Source organism: Vulpes lagopus, chromosome X (genome assembly GCF_018345385.1).
Source record: "Vulpes lagopus strain Blue_001 chromosome X, ASM1834538v1, whole genome shotgun sequence".
NCBI classification, from domain to species: domain Eukaryota; kingdom Metazoa; phylum Chordata; class Mammalia; order Carnivora; family Canidae; genus Vulpes; species Vulpes lagopus.
This window is the reverse complement of record NC_054848.1, coordinates 1,214,623-1,234,286: the sequence shown is the minus strand read 5'-3', so window position 1 is coordinate 1,234,286 and position 19,664 is coordinate 1,214,623. Positions and strand designations below refer to the sequence as shown.

The window sequence follows — 19,664 nt, the reverse complement described above, 5'->3', positions numbered from 1 at the left end:
ATGATGGTATTGGTTGTTGGTGTTGAAACTCACAGACCCCCAGAATTCCATGGTGGGAGGCTTTCTGGGGGGGGGCTCTTAACCCAGATGGGGAGCCCCCAGGTCTAGCCATCGTGGCCTTCTGTTGTCCTCGGAGGTATGCTCAGCTGGTCCTTCAGTCTCATAATCCAATGGGCTCATACTTCTAAATTTGAGCTTTTTTTTTTTCACTTTTGCAAAACATGACTCCACAATTTAAAAATTTTGTATCACATGACCCTTGCCCTATGTCATTTTTCTGAAAAAGCACAGTTTCTTACAGTGATTCCTCCCTGATGGAGCCATTTAGGCATTTTTCTCTCACGAGCCATGTGGGTCTGTAGAATGGTGAACATTCAAGCACATTCAAGCTTTGGGAGGGGTTGATTACTTCCTGGTTGACCTCACTGTTCTTTTTCCTCACCAGTATTTTTTTTTCTTCAGGAATGTGTCCTAGTTCCATTGTCTGAATTGATGTGGAAATGATAAAATGGTTTTTGACAAGTCCTTGCGAGGACAGTCTTTACCAATGTCCGTATCTACCCCCCTAGATGAACAGGAGTTGTTGGCAGGTGCGGGGGTCCTGCAGGACAGGAGACCCATCTGAGAGTGCACTTCCAGAGCTCCCCTTCAACTGTAGCATCCCCATGATATGTTTATTTCTCCCTGGGACCTGAGCGCATCATGGAGACAAGGTGTGTGAGTGAAGGGTCTCAGGTCTGTGGGAGACAACTGCCATGTCTTGGGTTTCTGCCACCATCTGGGATGACTTGATCAAAGTGATGTCAGGAGGAGCAGTAGGTCCCCTCCGAGGGCCTGCTGGATCAGAGCTAGTGGAAGAAGTAAGCTGGTGGAGCAGCATCCTGTGGTCTGAGAACAGGTGGGGGCTGGCATCCCCCCCTGTAACTTCTCTAGTGCACTTGTCTTCATCTTCTTTATTCTTTGTGAAACCAGGCAATGCTGCAATGCAAAGAAAAAAAATGGTTCCATTTCTGTGCTTTTTGCTTCAGTGTGGTGGTTTAGTCTAGATGGGTTAGGTCATGATGAGGTCTAATTGGGTAGCTCATGAGGAGGTCTAGTTGAGTGGGTCATGAGGAGGTCTAGTTGGGTTAGACGATGAGGTCTAGTTGGGTGGGTGATGATGAGGTGCAGTTGGGTTGGTTCATGAGGAGGTTTAGTTGAGTTAGGTGATGATGAGGTCTAGTTGGGTTAGGTCATGAGGAGGTCTAGTGGATTAGGTGATAATGAGATCTAGTTGAGTGGGTGATAATGAGGTCTAGTTAGGTGAGTGATGATGAGGTCTAGTTAGGTTAGGTCATGAGGAGGTCTCTAGTGGATTAGGTGATAAATGAGATCTAGTTGAGTGGGTGATGATGAGGTCTAGTTAGGTGGGTGATGATGAGGTCTAGTTAGGTGAGTGATGATGAGGTCTAGTTGGGTTAGGTCATGAGGAGGTCTCTAGTGGATTAGGTGATAATGAGATCCAGTTGAGTGGGTGATGATGAGGTCTAGTTAGGTGGGTATGATGAGGTCTAGTTGAGTGGGTGATGATGAGGTCTAGTTGGGTTAGGTCATGAGGAGGTCTCTAGTGGATTAGGTGATAAATGAGATCTAGTTGAGTGGATGATGATGAGGTCTAGTGGATTAGGTGATGATGAGGTCTAGTTGGGTGGGTGATGATGAGGTCCAGTGGGTTAGGTGATGATGGGATCTAGTTGAGCAGGGGATGATGGGATCCAGTTGGGTTAGGTGATGATGAGGTCTAGTAGGTTAGGTGATGACGAGGTCTAGTTGGGTTAGGTCATGAGGAAGTCAGGTTGGGGTTAGGTCATGCTGAGGTCTAGTTGAGTGAGGAGCGAGCAGGTACTGCAGACACAATGCAGTGAAAGCATGTGAGGAAGCACCTAGCACCCATGCATCGGAGGACCAGAGCCCCAGCTCTCTTGTTACCTCCTCATTTAGGTGATGTTTCCTGAGCACAGAAACAGTCCTGCGAGCACCAAATTTCTCCTTTTCTTGAGTTAAACAGAGTAAGCACCACCTGTGCTCCTCACCCTCCTGCATCTTCTTTCCCACTGAGCTTCTGATGTCTGCATGGGTCACAGTTTGACCCCTCTCAGGCAGTCCAATCAAGCATGAATCTTCCTTCCTCCCTGAGTCCTTCAGGGCATAATTGCGTATGCTCTGAGAGGGACAATTTTTCATTTTGTGTGACAGTTTGCTAGAAGGCCACTTAACGAAATATTATCACTGGACACTTTAATATAAATCTCACTTTAAATACAAACTAAGAGATGTGTATATTCAGTTTCAAATTTTCCAATCCCAAGTCCATTAATGTTTAAAGAATACTCCATTACTTGCTAGAGAATTGGGAAGGGAACCTGGATCCAACCCAAGCACATTAATAGTGCTATAAATACATTAATTATTAAATTTCTCATCTGCTCACGGTGTCTTCGTTCTTATAGTCGCAAAATACTGTTTTGGTGGAGGATCTTTCTTTGTAATTCTTCATGAACAGCCATCGAAGGTTGAGACCAGGGGCTAGTAAATTTTTTTTCTGGTGTGGACCAGATAATAACTATTTGCCTAGGTGTGTCTCTCAATGATCAACTCTGCCCCAATAGCGGGAAAGCATCATTGTCAATATTTAAAGCTACAGTCATGGCCATTGTTCAATTTTTTTTTTTTTTTTTTTTTTTTTTTTTTTTTTTTTTTTTACATCAGGCAGATCCTGAGATTAGGCGCTAGCTTCCTAGTTTGCTGGCTCTGGTTTGGGTTCAACATCTTTAAAACTTTGCCCCCCACAGAAAGCATGAGCCGAAGGCAGATCCACTGTGCTTGTGCCCACCTTTCATCCTGGTCAAGTGCTGTCTCTTATGCAATATTTGCTCAGTAAATGTAGGGAAAACTCTAGTGATTGCGTAGGGTCAAGGTTCCATGTCCAGCTCTGGGGAGCCAGCTGATAAAGATGACCTTTGCCAAAAAAAGTGCCTGTGTCCATACCTCTAATACAATGCCTTAGGGAGAGTAGTGAGCTGCCCGTTACGGGGAGTGGTCACCATGACCAGTTTCCTCTGCTGGTTTGATGCCCTCCTGCTTCCTTTTTTATATCTTTTTTTGCAAACATGGAGCATCTCTCCCAGTTCGTGCAAGCTTCCACCGGGCCACCCCTGATGCCAGAAGGGTGGCCTGGTAATGGGTGGTTATTGAATATTTTAAAATCGCACAGGATTTCAGAAATAAGCTCATGCATGTACATAGCCCCAACTCAAAGAAAGGTGAATTTTATTTTATTGTCTTCGATGCCTACAACACTGAGAGATGGAATACAATTTTCTGGTTATCCCTGACGTGGCATCCTGCCTGGCTGTGCACCCCGCCACGCAGGACGACTCTCGGAGCAAAAAATCTAACAACCGTGTAATAGTGTCTATTCTTGAAGGGGGCCCCAGGTGGGAGGGTCACGCGAGCCAGCCCTTCCCCCTTGTGACCTGGCCCTCCTAGGCCAGGTGTCTCGCCTGGTGTCCTCATGCCACCTGTCAGTTCTCGGGGCTCTGGGGGCTTCACACCCACATGTGTGTTCCTCAGATGCCAGCTCTAATCCCCTTCCGTGGAAGCGCTCCCATGACTCACCCATGCAGGGAGTCTCAGGGTTGGAGGGTTGGCTCACCCCGCAAAGGATCTGAAAATCTGCCTCAGGTCCAGTTGTTCGTGATGGCGTATGGGAAGACGGGATCTCCTGAGCTTCTCCCCCAAACTGCAACCCCATGTGGCATGCCTTAAAATTAGGACTGTGTGCTCAGGGACACAGTTGGGAAGCAACACGCCTTCCTCCAAACATCAGTGCACATTCATCTAGTCAGACATTAAGAAACCTGTTTCACTATTTCAACCCCCAAATTTCATAGTCTTTTTTTTTTTAACAGTGATGTCCCTCACGTATGAAACACTCTTTGCCTTTCTTCTAAACTCAACGACCACCGGAGCCATTTCTCTGCCGGTTTTTACAGAGTCAGGGATAAGGAAATGGGAAATCCCAAGTATGGAGTTTTTATGGGTTTTTATGGAGTTGTGGATGAGGAAATGGAAAATCCCAAATATGGAGTTTTTATGGGATTTTATGGAGTTGTGGATGAGGAAATGAGAAATCCCAAGAATGGAATTTTTATGGGTTTTTATGGAGTCATGGATGAGGAAATGGGAAATCCCAAGTATGGAGTTTTTATGGTTTTTTATGGAGTCGTGGATAAGAAAATGGGGATCCCAAGTATGGAGTTTTTATGGTTTTTTATGGAGTTGTGGATGAGGAAATGCGAAATCCCAAGTATGGAGTTTTTATGGGTTTTTATGAACTCATGGATGAGGAAATCCCAAGTACATAGTAGGAATGTCCTATGATCATTTTATAGCTCAGACCACCAGTGAGTGGGAGGAGCTGAGTGTCTGCTAGAAGTTTCTTAGCAAGGTCTATATCTGCTCTGACCTTCCCACCAACATTTTGTTGCTTAGGCTCCTCTTGGCTCCCCCACCCCGACCCAGCCACCCCCCATGTTCATTGTGCCACCAGGTGCCTGACGCCCCTGTAATCATCAAAAGGGGAAACTTCATACAAATGCATCCTTCTCACCGATCCAGGCTAGAGGAGAGGCTTTGGTGATAGGTGGCGTTGGCCGCAACTGCCCTGACGGCCCCGTTCCACCCCATGGCACGATGGGAAACCGTAAAGAGATCCCTCCGGGGTTATGTTTTGCGTCTCAAGACAACATTTTGTCATGTTCAATAATGTCTGAACAACATTCCCACCGATCCTATCTTTTCTTTTCCTTGTAGCTGGAAATAATGACAGCAGTGCCCCGGACGTCGTGAGAAAAATACAAGAAGAGACTTTGAACGACAAAGGTACTGCTCGCCAGCCGAGCGGCTGTTTTCCTTGGTCTGAGTGTGTGTTTGTGGCTGAGCCCCGGAACCCGGTGTGGGACCTGGGATCGCCAGCACGGGGGGTGGAGGTGGCACTCGGGGGGCAGGGGCTGTTTCTCCCTCTGGTGCGTTTCTTTTGGAGATTTCCGGCCCCCGCTGGCGAGAGACGAATGGCAGTAACCGTGTCCCCGGGAGAGCGTTGCTGTGGAGGCGGCTCCTGGGGAACGTGTTGGGAAGCGCCGCTCGTTCTGGTCTCTCGTTGTCACCCCGTGTCCATCTGCAGGGCTGCAGGCCCTCTGCGGCATGTCTTCATGCGGGAACCGTGGGACGCACCTGCCAGCAGGTGCTTCTGCTGGTTGCTGGTTCTTGACTGGAGATCATTCAAACAGGGATGTGTTTGGCTCCACCCTGCTCTGTCGCAAACCCTGTAGCGCTTGCTCTCTCTCCTTGTTCACCCCGAGCCGTGGACACCTGCCTGTTATATCTCTCCTGCTTGCCAGTGCTCCTGAGTGCCTTCTGAGCCCTGCTCCTGGGCCTTATGTGTAAAGAAAGAAGATACAGGGCTCCTGGCTGGCTCCATCGGGGAAGCGTCTGCCTTCAGCTCCGGTCATGATCCCAGGGTCCTGGGGTCAAGCCCTGCGTTCGGCTCCCTACTCAGGAGGGAGTCTGCTTCTCTGTCTCCCTCTGCCCCTCCCCCTACTCGTGTGCACTCTCTCTCTCAAATAAATAACAGAAAAAGAAAACATGCACATGACCATCTTGGACTGGCTCCAACCAAGATGGCGCCTTGAGCATGTCCCATGTGCTGGGGCTTCCCCTGTCTGATCGTATGGTGGATCTTCTTCTTCGTCTTCCCTTTTTTTTTTTTTTTTAAAGATTTTATTTGTTTATTTTGAGAGAGAGAGAGAGAGAGAGCATAAACAGAGGAGGATGAGAAAGAGAGGGAGAAGCAGATTCTACACTGAGCATGGAACCCAACATGGGGTTCAATCCCAGGACCCTGAGATCATGACCTGAGCCAAAACCAAGCATCAGATGCTTAACTGGCTGAGCCACCCCAGCGTCCCAATGGTGCTTCTTCTTAATAGGCCAGAAGAGAGCGAGCCACGGATGGCAGTCAAGTCCAGTTAGCGTCTGTCCCATGGAGCCCCTATTATCTATCTAGGTCATACAGCGCCGCCGTGAAACTTGCCATTTCACCCTGTCCGCGTGGCTGGGGGCGTCCTGGGTGCCTCCCACCTTTGTGACATGATCCCTTTGATCCTGGGACACAATAGGCAGTGGTTTCCCCGGAGCCCAGAGCTGGTTCCGCTCTTTGTATGACGAAAGGTGGCTGTTGCAGACGGGAGCCGATTCCTTCCACCACCTGCCCTGCGCGGAAATGGTCATGATACGTGATCTTTGTCCCCTGTCCCCATTTACCATGGCTTAAGGAGGTGGTGTTCTCCAACACGCTTGTGTTCCCAGCCCCGCAGCATCACGAGTATGTTACAAATACAGATGCCCAGCCCTGTGAGGAGTCACACCCTCTAAGGATGGGCCCAGAAATCTGCATTTCCATCTGGTTGACCCCTCACAGTCCCGCTATTTTGAGACTCAAAGAGGAGTCTCATGGGAAACCGCCAAATCATGTGTTCTTTGAGACTTTCGAAACATTCCGAATGTATTTTTTAAGAAAGGACAGTTTGCCAAAACTTGCTAAGGCAAGTTAGGCTACAGCCTAAGCAAGGAGGGAGTAAGTGTTCGTGACGTTTGAGAGCTTCACACCTACTCACAAACCCATAACCAGTAGCCCTGTTTGTCGGGGGAAAGAATGTTCTAGAAGCCCTGTCTGACATTAGAAATGACTAATGCTGGCTCCTGTGCTGTGTGTTGAGATTGAGCTGTGGGCATGGAAAGGCCATGCATTGAAGGGACGGTTCTGTGTCCGCATGTCCGCGCTGGAGGGGAGGCCACCGAGGGTCTTGGGTCGGCAAGGCAATGACTCATGATCGCAGGATGGCGTGCTCACTTCTGAGAGCCGTCACCCGCCTCTCGTCAGCTGATGGCGCCTCCTGCCGTCGGCTCCTGTTTCTTCTTTCCTGTCAAATGCCACAAAGTTGATGCACCGAATTAGTATCTGGGAGATCCAGGCAGTAGGACGGATAACCCTTCGGGTGCACCCCTGCGGGCCCTAGAGCGCCAGCCCATCTCGATGCATGCTGCACCCCCTTCCTGCCTCCCACTCCTGGGCATCTCCATTTCTGAAAGGGGCAGACCCTCTCTGTGTACAAGAAGCATGGCTATATGTCCTTGGTGAGGGCATCTGACCCTACTTTGCTTTGTCCTTTCCGCTTCTTAGGACAGAACCGACAGATGCCCCGAGGGTTGTCACCGGTCTTGGGCTTAGCCTGGCCTGGGAGTGGACGTGCGGGACTGGGAAGGTGTCTGGCCCCGGGCTGGGTGAGCCCTGAGGTGTGCAGCATGGGTATTCCAAGTCGAGAACCTGTTCATGGCGGTTGCCTGTGTCCACTGTGACTGAATGGGTCTGTGGAGGGTGGGGGGGGGAGGTCTGAGCCAGACACACACACACATTTTAAGTGAATCTTGGCTGCATTGAATTAAACAAGAAAGTAACACTATTAGTTTTATATTAGAAGTGAGTGAGTGGAGCAGTTGGTCACTGCCGGGCCCCTTCCGCCCGCTGTGTCAGGGGGACGATGCTGGGGCTTGGCTGGATGGGGATAGTTGGGTGGTGGTTCTTGAGCAGACTTGCACTTTGGCTGAATCTGCATCCAGCCTTGGGGGCCCCCCAAGGACGCCATCCCGGGAGCCCCAGGGCCACTCTCTGTGCCGTGGGACAACAGGTATACCAGCAGCTCCTGTGGGCACCTGCTGGGGGAGCTGCGTCTCCCCGTCCCTTGGCCGCTGCCCGTCCGTCAGCAGCCCTCCTTCCTCTCAGCATATCTCCCTGTAATCAAGTCTAGCTCGGGATGCTCTCCAGAGCTGAGCTCAGCTGCAGACGCTTCTCTCCACACCAGCGTGCACCCACCAGAGCCTCCGAAATTCTTGCCCACACACCCCCAGTAACGCAACTTGGCTTGGCGCCTGTGTGAGCCACTTATTATGGATTATGGCTCTTCTGTGATTTCTGTGTTGGGTAATTGTCTCTCGGTTCTGCAGTCTTTGTCTTTTTTTTTTTTTTCTTTTTTGAGCAAGCAAGCACACATTGTAACATTAGTGTAGATAACTGTCAGAACACAATGATTTCTCAATGCCTACCACCACCTCTTCTCGGGACTCAATCTAAGTAAATACAAAAACAAAAACAAAAACAAAAACAAAAACAACACAAACAACCAAAAAAAACCAGAAAACCCAACTAATGCTTAAATGCCTCATCCTCCTGAGGTTCTGGAACTTTCTGCCTTTGAGGTCATGGTCGGTCGAGACCCTACTTTGGGCTGGGGTGGGAGGCTGCCCACGTCCCAACCTTCAGGTGATTGAGCTCTTGGAAGGACAAATTTATGAGTGTTTTCAGGAACGGAGGCGATATGGCTCATCTCTCAACTGAGCCATTTTCCAGGGATAAGAGTTTCAGTGCCTTGTCATCCTGTATCCATGGCGCCACCAAAATCTTTATTGTTCTTGAGTAATAACTGCTGAAGAAAGCCATCTCTTTTGGAGCACCTACTCCTGCTTATCTAGGACCAAAATCAATAAATAAAATACAAAATAGAAGTACAAAACCCAACACCACCACAAAAACAAGTGACAGACGAAACAGGGTCCCAGTGAGCATGAGCACAAACGGGAAAAGAGCATTGAAATACTCTTAAAAGTACTTAGAGAAGGTATTTCTGTTTCGCACGTCAGCCATAGACTCTCACAAGCTGTGAGAATTCCCCAATCCTAAATCTTCCGCGTGGCGATCCCATTGGAAATACAACGTCTGTGATCTTATCAAACAGGCTTTGCTTTGTGCTCTTGAGAAATAGCTTGTTGACCAGTTTCCATCTTCCCTGACATCATTCCGCCAGCAGTAGCTCATCCGTCTTCACTGGGAAGAGGGGCCAGCTGTTTGATTCACGGGCTTTGGCTTAGGTATTACGTCCAAAAAATCGCTTTCGTTGAAAGAGACCTTTTCCTGCACCCGGAAAAGTCAGTTGTGTTGCCCTTGCCGGCCAGACGGTTTCAGCTTAGAAATACATCTTTGAACTATAATGTTTGGATTATCCAACTGGCTGTAGAATATTTTAATTGGTCATGGAAGCAAAAAAAAATGCTATGATGTGAGTTCAATGTGCATTATGGGAATAGGTAACAGCGTCCCCAGATCACCATCTACTAGTGTTCGTCATCCGAGGGAGATTCAGATCTTGAATGTAGACCTACCGTGAGATGAGTAGACACCTACCATATTTCTTCTTCTCGTAGACACTCTGATTCTGCAGGATGGTCCTTCTGGAGCTTGGTCCATTGGGACAACCTTGAATGAGTGTTGATTGCATGGATCTCTTGATTCTGCCCACCGGGTATCCTTTTTCTTTATGGCGTAGAGTTCTCAACGCCCCATTCCTACGGTGGAGCACTGGATGGAAGTTTGTTGGCCAACAGTCAGTGATACCCCAAGAGTAGTCTCAACAATATTCTGCACATACGTTCAGGTCTGGCGTATACTCAAGACGCCTTGTCTTCCTTACTTAACATAAAATAGCCCTTGTTGATGTAAATTTTTCCAACTTGAGTCCTATTTTATTTTTTTACCCTTCAGTTTTAATTCAGTGTCCTGGGTTGGGCAATAAGCAGCCACGCTGGCTAGCTAGACGACAGCCAGGCAGACGGACAGACACCTGGTTTCCTGTGGGTAATTAGAAGGTTTAGAAGGTCACCGTGTCTTTTCTGAAGGCATTGGAGGAGTCGCTCAGCACTTTCTGAAAATTTAATCGGCTATTATAGGTCTCACCTTGTTCCTTACATTAAAGGCTCCTCATCTCTCAGGCTTGCAACGATTAATTTTAACCTTTCGAAACACTAGCAAGGTGAGTTCTATGAGAGAGGGCAATTGTCTGCCTGGTTTCCTTAGCGCCTCTATAAATACCTGGAGGATTTAAAAAAAAATCCCACGAGAAAGAATTTTCATCCTCAGAGCGCCTGCCTCGTTCTGCTTCCCCCACCAATAATTTATGGACTATTTTCACGGCCCATAGTGTCATCGGCCGTTCTGTTTCTGCTTTTCCCCTGGACACGTCTCAAGTGGTTCCTTCGAAGACATCTCAAGATGCTCTGTGCATCTAAGCTACGTGATGCGGCATCACGCACGTGTAACCGTTTCAAAAAATTATTCTAGAAACGTTCCTTCCGTAGTATTTTTCCCTTCTGGGGAACTGAAGTAGAGACTTCAGTTGCTGTAAAATAGAAGCATACGGTAAGAAAGGGTTGGTTTTTTTTTTAACAATAAACTGGAGTGTTCTGTAAAGATATTTTACACACAGCATTAAGACCCAGGGATAGGGCCGCACGTTCTCAGTGACACATGGTTCTCAGCAGACAGAACCGAGCGTGTTCCCGAGTGAGAAATCCCTTAGGTCCCCCTGCTAGCTGATGCTGTAACCCCTTACAGGCAGGAGAGTCTTTGTGAGGTACTGTAATGCCTTGGACATAAATATTTATATTTCCTTTATTTGCAGGTTTTATCTTAAAGGCTCTTCTCGTGGAATCACATTGCACTCCCTGCAGAGAGCAGGTGTGAGAGCTGCATGATCCCAAGTATTTATCCGCAGATGAGGTGATCCCTTTGTATCCCCATCTTCCCCTGTGGCCCCCAGCCCCCCCCTCCCCACCATAGATGCAGGTTTCCATCTGGGGCTGTTTCACTTCTTCCTCATAAAATCCTGCGAGCATTTCTTTAACTGTGAGTCTGCTCATCTCAAGTTTCCACACCTTTCCTTTGTCTGAAAATGTCGTTACTTCGCCTGTGTTTATTGCAAGGTATTTTCCGTGGATACAGAATTCCAGATTGAGGACATTCACTGACCTCCAGGATATTATTATTATTATTTTTTAAGATTTTATTTATTTGTTCATGAGAGACACAGAGGAGAGAGAGGCAGAGACACAGGCAGAGGGAGAAGCAGGCTCCCTGCAGGGAGCCCGATGTGGGACTCGATTTTGGGACTCAGAAATCACACCCTGAGCCCTACCCCTGACCCCACGGTATTAAAGTTTTTTTGACATGGATCTTTATCATTTAGGATGAGAAGTCAGCTATAATTATTATCAGTACTTCATGAATATAAGTGTCTTTTTCCCATCTCTTCTGTTTTCAGAAGTTTGAGAATATGCATAAGTGTGGTTCCTATTTCTTCCTATGTTTATCCTGCTGGGGTGTAAAAGGCTTTCTATATCTGTGACTACTTGGGCATGATAAAATTTAGAGAATTTTCAGTCATTTTTTTATAACAATGTTATCTGCTCTGTTCTTTCCATCTTGTTCTTATGAGTCTGCAATTACACGTACGTTAGATAGCGTGACGCCGTCTGGCATCTCATGGAGCACTGTTCATTTTATCCCAGCTTTTAAAAATTTTGCTCTGCGCTTCAGTTTGGATAATTGCTGTTGACCTACCTCAAGTTTACCGAATTGTTTTTTTCAATTGTGTCTATTATACTAAAAATGTTTTTTTTTTTTTATTTGAAAGAGAGAGAACACATGTGGGGGCAGGGGTGCGGCAGAGAGACAGCGACAAGCAGACTCCCTGCTGAGCAGAGAGCCTGATGCCGGACTTGATCCCAGGACCTTGGGATTGTGACCTGAGCTGAAATCAGATGCTTGACTGACTAAGCAACCCAAGTGCCCCTATTATACTTTTAATCCCATCATTGGATATTTAAAAATATATTTTATTTCTCTATTCATGAGAGACACAGGCAGAGGGAGAAGCAAGCTCCCTGCGGGGAGCCCGATGTGGGACTCGATCCTGGGACCCCAGGATCGTACCCTGAGCTGAAGGCAGACACTCAACCAGGGACTTGGCGCCCATATGTTCTTGTAGGCTCCTTAATAGGTACTAGTTACTTTGAAGTCCTGTCTGCGAATTCTAACATCAGCGTCATCTCTGAGTCTGTTTCTATTGTTTCTTTTCTCTCTTGACAGCAGGTTATGTACATGTTGTTCTTTCTTTGCACGTGAAGTTATTTTTGTTGTGTATTAAACACCGTGACTGATCCATGGCGCAGACTTTGGGTTCCGTTGTCTAACTCTGAAGAACGTTGAGTTTTGTAGCAAGCAATGGTAAGACTTGCTGAATACCTATATCTTATGGAAGCCCAGCTGAAGGTCTGGTTGTCATGAGTCTATTTCATTGTTGCCCTCGGGCCTTGGACGGAGCTCTTAATGTTGAGACACAGCCCTTTCTTCAAAGACATAGACCATCTCAGGTTTCAGGTGAGAGTCCAACATGCTTGCCAAACCCTTCCAACTTGGCAGGACTTAAATGTCATCGTGTCTCCCCAGCACCAGGCAGTGGCTGAAATTTCTCTGCTCACCTTTCACCCTTCCAGCTGTTGTTTGCTTCTGAGCTCCTTAGTGTCTCAAGTTGGAGCCTTTGAAATTCAGTCCTCAGCCAAGGGGTGCACAGGAGTTTCTACTCATATTTTGGTGCTCTGCTCCCCCACCCCCAGGCCTTTTGGTTTTAGGATTGTACCTGTTGATTCCAACTGCCCTAACAGCCCCAAACTTTGACCACTGACCTATTAGCCCATCTATTTATTATGTTCTGCTCAAGCTCTACGCCTGCGCACCTTTCAGTTTTGGCATTGTACTATCAATTCCAGGTGCCCCAATAACCCTAAACTCCGATCTTTGACTCCTCGGCGCCTCTGTTTACCGTTTTCTGCTTGAGCTCTGCATCTGTGCACATTGCAATCTGAGAAGTACCCTGTAAGGGTGGGGAAAGCAATCAATGAGAACTGTCTTTTGCAAACCAGGATTTGTGGTCACTCTCTAATAAGCTAGCGAGGTCACAATGAAGAGCCCGAGGAAAAGAAACCACTACACTTCTGTATGGTAGCAATTGCCATAAGCTGGGAAACAGCCAACATTGGTGGATACTTGCTATGGACCAGCTACTGTTGTAAAAACCTGTTAGATGCGTCAATTCACGTGTCCTGCCCTTTGAGGTAGGTATTATCACTATATGCATTTTCCAAATGGGATCATAAAGAGTTTAGGGAAGTTGCTCGGCTTCATGCAGTTTATAATAAGTGGAGACGTTGGAAATTTGAACTCAATATCCAGGAATGAACTCAGAAATAAGTGAGATCCTTGGGGATGGGGGGAGATGCTGCTCCATCCCCCAGCAGGGAAGTGGAAGGGAAAGAAATTGGCAGGTAGAAGTTGAGTTGGGTGTCCATCATCTAGGGTGTTCTAGGAACACTGGTTTATATAGTGTAGTGTGTTCTGTCCCCAGGAAGACCTGTTACACACACACACCTGGCTTGTGCGTAGAGGATGTGCTGTGAGTGCACGTGTGTGTGAGGCCAAAGATAGATCCCATGCTTCCGTCAGTGGGACAAAATGATGGCAAGAAAGTCATGGTGGTGACTTTCATAGGAAAGTCATGGACCACTCTTCATATCAGTAGGAATCGGTAGAGGGAACCACATGCTCCCCAAGGACCCTGGAAATGCCCAAGGGCTGCAGAGTGTTCTAGAGTCTTCACGACCCAAGACAAGGGCGTGAATCTTTCAAATCCAGAGCATCACCTCAGGAGGAAGCACGACACAGCTGCTGCTTGGGTTCTGTGTACATATCTACCAACCAGCATGAGATCCTGCTTTCCATTCCGCCTATAACCTCTCACTTTTCCATGTTCTATGTTGTTGGACATATTTCTCTGTTCCTAAATAGAAGTCCTTATTTTTATGCCTACCTACTCTTCCATTGTGGAGATAGACTAAATTATTTACCTGATTTCCTATCAATGCACTTTATTATTATTATCGTATAGGTTTGATGTCCTTGTATTTGTATCCTTGAGTGCTTTCTCAAGTTGCCCTTGAGATGTATTCTGAGAACCAGAATGAGGAGTAGAATGGGTGTGGAATGCATGTTGGCAGGTGGCTCTCCAGGACGCTGGCACCAATCATGGCTGTCCCTTCTCCCCCGCCATGTGTTTTCATGCTGAATTGCTCATCTGGGTGATGGTTAGTCTACTTGATGAAGCTGTGTTGGCCTGAAGAGGGCCGGCAAGGGTGAAATGCACCCAGTTGACATAGGATGTGCATGTCGCAATGCCTTGCTTTGGGAGCTCTAGGTAGAGATGTCTCTCTGCCTGGGTTATCTGCCCACCCGTCTCCACGTGCTCTGAGCTAGCCTTCTGAACCTGGAGCACCCCCACTTGGCAGGCCACACCTTGAGGTTGCTTCAGCCTTTTTCTTCTTCCCTAACGTATATATCCTCACTCCACAGCCTGGAACATGCTGATAAGCCCTGGGCTTGGACGGGGAGGGCTTTCTGTGGGGTTTCAGTGCTTGGCGTGCCTGTTCCTCAGTCACTTATATCATTGCCATCCCAGGCATGGGCTTTACCCATCATCAGTCACCTGCCCTGACTCGTCCTTTGTTTTGAGTACTTAATTGAGGCTGCGTTTTCACCCGTCCAGTGCTGGGGAGGTGATGGAGAGGTTGACATGATAGCCCAGGACAACAAGGATTTCCTTAACTTGTCATCTTATGACGGCTTCCTCTCTGTGGTCTTCCCAAGTGCACTTGACTATAAGAATTTCACCTTACAGAATGACCCTTCCTACTCAGAGAAAATTCTGTATGTCCTCTGCTTGTAAGATTAAAGGTGAGAATGCACTTTCAGAACCTCCTTTTGGGAAATGAGTCACAAGAAGGCTTCCTACCTGTAACACCCATTCTTTCTTTGTACCTGGGGGTGGGGAGAGGACATCACCGTGCATGATTGCATCACCATGCATGATTGCTCACCTGGCCACTATGGAATCTCTACTTTTATTACCACCCCCCCCAAAAAAAATTTCACGTTAAATTTTTTTTTTTTCACGTTAAATTTTTTGTGGAATTTTAGGCTTATAGAAATTTGAGCATAGAACAGGAAATACCCAACGATGTGCCCCCACAGCTTTGCGGATTATTAACATCTTGGCCACAATCAATGAGCCAATATGGAGACATTATTATTAATTGTTATTGATAATGAAAGCCCATCGTTTACATTAGGGCCACTCTTGGTGTTGTGCATTCTGTGGGATTTGGACAAATATACGGTGACGTGGATACACCATTATGATGCCAAACAGAATCATCTTACTGCCCTAAATATCTTCTGTGCTTGACCTGCTCATCCCTCCCCGCTGAACCCCTGGCAACCACTGCTCTTTTTACTCTCTTCATGGTTTTGCCTTTTCCAGAATGTCCTAGAGCTGGAATCATAGCGTATGTAGTATTTTTCAGACTGGCTTTTTTCACTTACTCATATGCATTGAGGAATCCTCCCTATCTTTTCATGCCTTTGTCAGGTTTAATCTGATCAGTAGTGAAATGAAATAGAGAGGCCAGGCAAAAGTTGGTCGGGACAGGCTTTTAACGGGGGGAGGTTCTGCAGGGGAGGGAGAGAGCGGGGAAGTCGCGCACAGGGGAGTGCAAGCGGGCTTTTTTTTTTTTTTAAGAATTTATTTATTTATTCACAAGAGACAGAGAGAGAGAGGAGAGTGAGAGAGAGAGAGAGGCAGAGACACTGGCGGAGGGAGAAGCAGGCTCCCTGCAGGGAGCCTGACATGGGACTGGATGGATCCTGGGAGCCACCCAGGGATCCCTGCAAGGGGGCTTTTTAAGGGGGGTGGAGTAAGGGGTTGGGTATCTGTAGGGGATGATAGGTATTAGGCATATTACTGGTGAAGTCAGCATGGAGCAATAACTGCCCATGCCCTTATATGGGGTCAGAGTAAGGTACAGTTCAGGTTTTCTGCATAGAGTCAGGCTCCCCTGATGATGATGATGACGATGACATCTCCTCGGTGGTCTGCTGCTGATAGGAAAGTTCAAAGTTGGGGGCCACAGGGTGGGGGATTTGCCACCATTTTGTTGGTGCCTCCTGATCCCCCTTGATCCCGCCGGCCCAACAGTCTTGAGGGCTCATTTCTTTTAGCGCTGAATCTATATTTTTATTAAGGACAGACTGCCCTCTATACAGGATTCTGAATGCTCATGAATAAGCATGAATAAGCAAAATGCACAGACATAGCTAGGCAGCAGGGGGTTTACACAAAGGAGGATGAGCAGCCATGCACAGTGTTTCCACTTTGTGAAAATCCAGCTCCTGTGTTACCTCGAAGGATGGTTAGGATCAGGGTCAGAGTGAGGTTCAGGGTCAGTATCAGGGTCAGGATTAGGGTCAGGGTCTTGGATTGCCTTAGGGTTGGTAAGGGGTAGGATCTGGGACAGTGTCTAGTGTTAGGGTTAAGGTCAGGGCTAGGGCCACGTTCAGGGTCAAGGTTAATGTGAGTTAAGGATTTAGATATTTGGGGTTGATGTTAGAATTTTGGTTTTTCTTATGGTTTTGGCCAAGGTCTGTATCAGGATCAGGGTTGAAATGAGGATGAGGCTCAGGGTTGGGGGTATAGTTAGGATGAGGTTAGGGTGGAGGTCGCGGTAGGATCCGTTTTTGGTGATTGTAAGGTTGCCTGTTAGGGGTTGCAGGTGCCCCAGTTTGTCAAAGTCTGATCGCATTTTGGGGTGAATCTGCCTGGAGGGCATGCTCTTCCTGACAGCCTATCCTATACGTCCCATAAGATATACGTCTCATTACTGAGTACCAAGCACCTGCCATGCACCCCTGTTTTGCAGAAATGCCATCTGCGCTCTGAGTTTATTTCTCTCACGTCTCCGGGTGGGCTGGGCAGAGGGGATCCCCATTCCTCCACAGCCACAGCCCCCCACCCCCCTGGGAGTTTCTGATCTGGCACCGTGTTCTCTGCAAACAGAACCTGTCGGGATCACGTCGTCCTGTCTCCGTGTCAGCAGTACTGAGGACAGGGTTGTTTTACAAGTTAATTACCCAGAAGATTAAACGGGTGGTTTTAGCAGGGCCTATTGTATGCACTATTTAACAGATAAGAAGTAATGAGTGTCGTTCAGACAGTCACAAGGTGGCTTTGTCAGCTCAGCCAGAGCGCCTTATCCTGCCTGCCTTCTGGCATGTGGTCTGTGTGACCCAGAACTCGGGTTGCGGGTGGCGGTGGGGCATCTGACGGTCACGTGGAGCCCATCCTTGATGGGCCTTCTCCCACCCCAAGAAAGAGACGCCCCACTCTCACAACAAATGCCCCCCACCCCGTACAACGTTTATCAACTGCTCCTTTCCTGCTATATGTCAGCCTCTCCCATCCAGGTCTCTCCAACCTGTCCCTTTATTCCGCAGACACCTCCCTAGTCTGCTTTGGCTTTGAAAACTATTAAGTACCATTAATAAAGCTTTGGTTTCTGAAATGGCAGCAAGGTGTCAATTTGGGGCTCTTTGCTCTGTTTCTCACACTCTACAGTCCCCGTGTGCCTCTGACGGGGGGATGTGCCCTAGATGGTGCCTGTAAGGGGCTGATGAAAGTTCCCCACTGAGGTTCCCCTTGCTTAAGGCAAGCTGACCTCCGTTGCTCAAAAGAGCAAGGCCTCAGACCATGCACTGCATCGTTTCCTGCTGCTAGAGATTTCCAGGTATAATTATCATTTTCTTAGGCAGTGGTGGGGTCTGGGCATGTTTGAGAGCCTCAGTGAGGTTGCAGAGGCATTTGAGAAGGTACTAAGAATGACTTGTAGATGCTCCTCTGGTCCGATTAATGGCCTTCAAGAAGATAACATCAATGGATGGATGGATGGGTATGGATGGATGGATAAATGGCACGTGGTCCATGCATAGAATGGAATATGACTCAGCCTTGAAGAGTAAGGATGTTGTGCACCTGCCAAGATGTGGATGGACCTTGAGGACAGGACACTCAGTGACATAAACCAGACACAGAAGCCCAAATCCCATGTGATTCCACATATATGGGTTTCCTAGAGGAGCCCTATCCATAGAGACAGGGAGTAGGTGGTGGGATCAGGGGCTGGGACGGGGATGCCAAGTTAATATATCCTGGGGACAGAGCTTCGGTTTGGGAAGATGGAAAGTTCTGGAGATGGATGTGTATTTACCACAGACTTCTTACCATGGGGTCCCTCTGCCCATCCTGGTGTCCCCATTGAATAGGACCAATAATAACCCCATAGAAGTCACTCACCTATATTGTCCATAGACTTGTTGCCCCCGCATGGCCAAGGGCTCCCTCAGGAGCGAGCCAGGCACCTGTGCTCTGTCCACCCTGAGCAGGCAACGCGATTCAGGTTCTTGGTGGCGGCGGGAGGGGGTTCCTGGATGTTCTTTCCCGTCCAAGGGAGAATGGGGCTGTAGAATAGGCAGCCATTTGCTCCAGCTGATTCTTTTCTAGAAATTCATGCTCCCCTCCCCCCACTGAATATTGGTCCCATTGCACATCTTTGGTCTGGTTGAGGCCTCGGAGTTGGGGGACCCACCTCACCGCCACTTTTCGTCTGTAAGTTCACCTCTCACTTCATATCCCTTTATCCATAACCTTGGTGTCCCAGCCAACAGTGAGGTGGGAAGATCCTCCTTTTCATATTTACTTTCAATGATTAAAACATGCAATTTCCACATGCCCAAACATGTTAATCTTTGAAAGCTGCCCTTCTAAAGCATGTAGACAGAGAATTTACACACAGGAAGATAGTATTTTATAAACAATAAAAATGGAATCTGTCGTATTTCTATTCCATGCCGCCATCTAAAGAATATAGCCAAAAAATATTGAGAGAATTTATACGGTGCTCAGTTCTTGAATTACTAAGAAATGATGAAAAAAGTTGTGTCTGGGTGCCCTGGGACTGAAGTGAAAATTGGGGATTAGGGAAATGGAATTATTTGTGCAGAAATAAAACACCAAGTGAGAACAGAGAAGCTACCAACAAAATTAATAATCATTTCCTTAAAAAAAAAAAAAGAAAGAATAGTAATTCAGCAGACCGTTATTCATCCTCTGCCCTGTAAGAAGAGCAAAACAAATTAAATCTGCCTTGGAACAAGAAAGAGGAAATAACATCTAATAAAATGTGATTTAAATTTGGGCGAGGAGCAATTTATTCTTGACTCTGGGCTAGTATCTTTGATTGCCAGTTAGAAAAGGATGTCTCATTCCCAGATGGAATGGAAAATCGGGGACGGATCAGCATCTGTTGAAATAAGCGACCGTCAGAGCTCCCCACCGAAAAGGCTCTTGCCTGCGATGGAGTTCCTTTATACTCTTGCTAAACCTCCAAGGGTGGTCTCGGCCAGGGTCTGCAGACTCCCCCCCCCCCTGGTCTAGAGCTGGCCCTCTGCTTGTTTTTACAAATAAAGTTTTATCGACACACAGTGGCACCCTTCATTCACTTAGGTGTGTGGCTTTTTCTTCTAAGAATTGAAGCGTTCAGCCCACAAGGCCAAGTGTATTTATTTACTCCCTGGCCTGTTACGACCAAAGTTCGCCAGCCCTTGGTTTATGCCATTCAAAGTGACCAGAGCCCCCAAGCGTCCTCTCTGTGTTAAATAGAATAAACGCCATGTGTTTTCTTCCCAAATGGGCAATTTCCAAGGCAACGTCATAGACCAACCCTGCGGACCGACC

At 47.5% G+C, this 19,664-nt stretch overlaps 1 protein-coding gene across 4 annotated transcripts in view; it reads left to right on the top strand.

Annotated features, from left to right (window-relative positions):
* Positions 1-19,664, top strand: part of DHRSX (dehydrogenase/reductase X-linked) — a 193,621-nt gene that overhangs the window by 29,134 nt on the left and 144,823 nt on the right. For all 4 annotated transcript variants that reach the window (XM_041740181.1, XM_041740180.1, XM_041740179.1 and 1 more), the window contains exon 3: positions 4,855-4,923. In XM_041740181.1, coding sequence (XP_041596115.1) covers positions 4,855-4,923 — 69 coding nt within the window. The remainder of the gene's footprint in view (positions 1-4,854; positions 4,924-19,664) is intronic.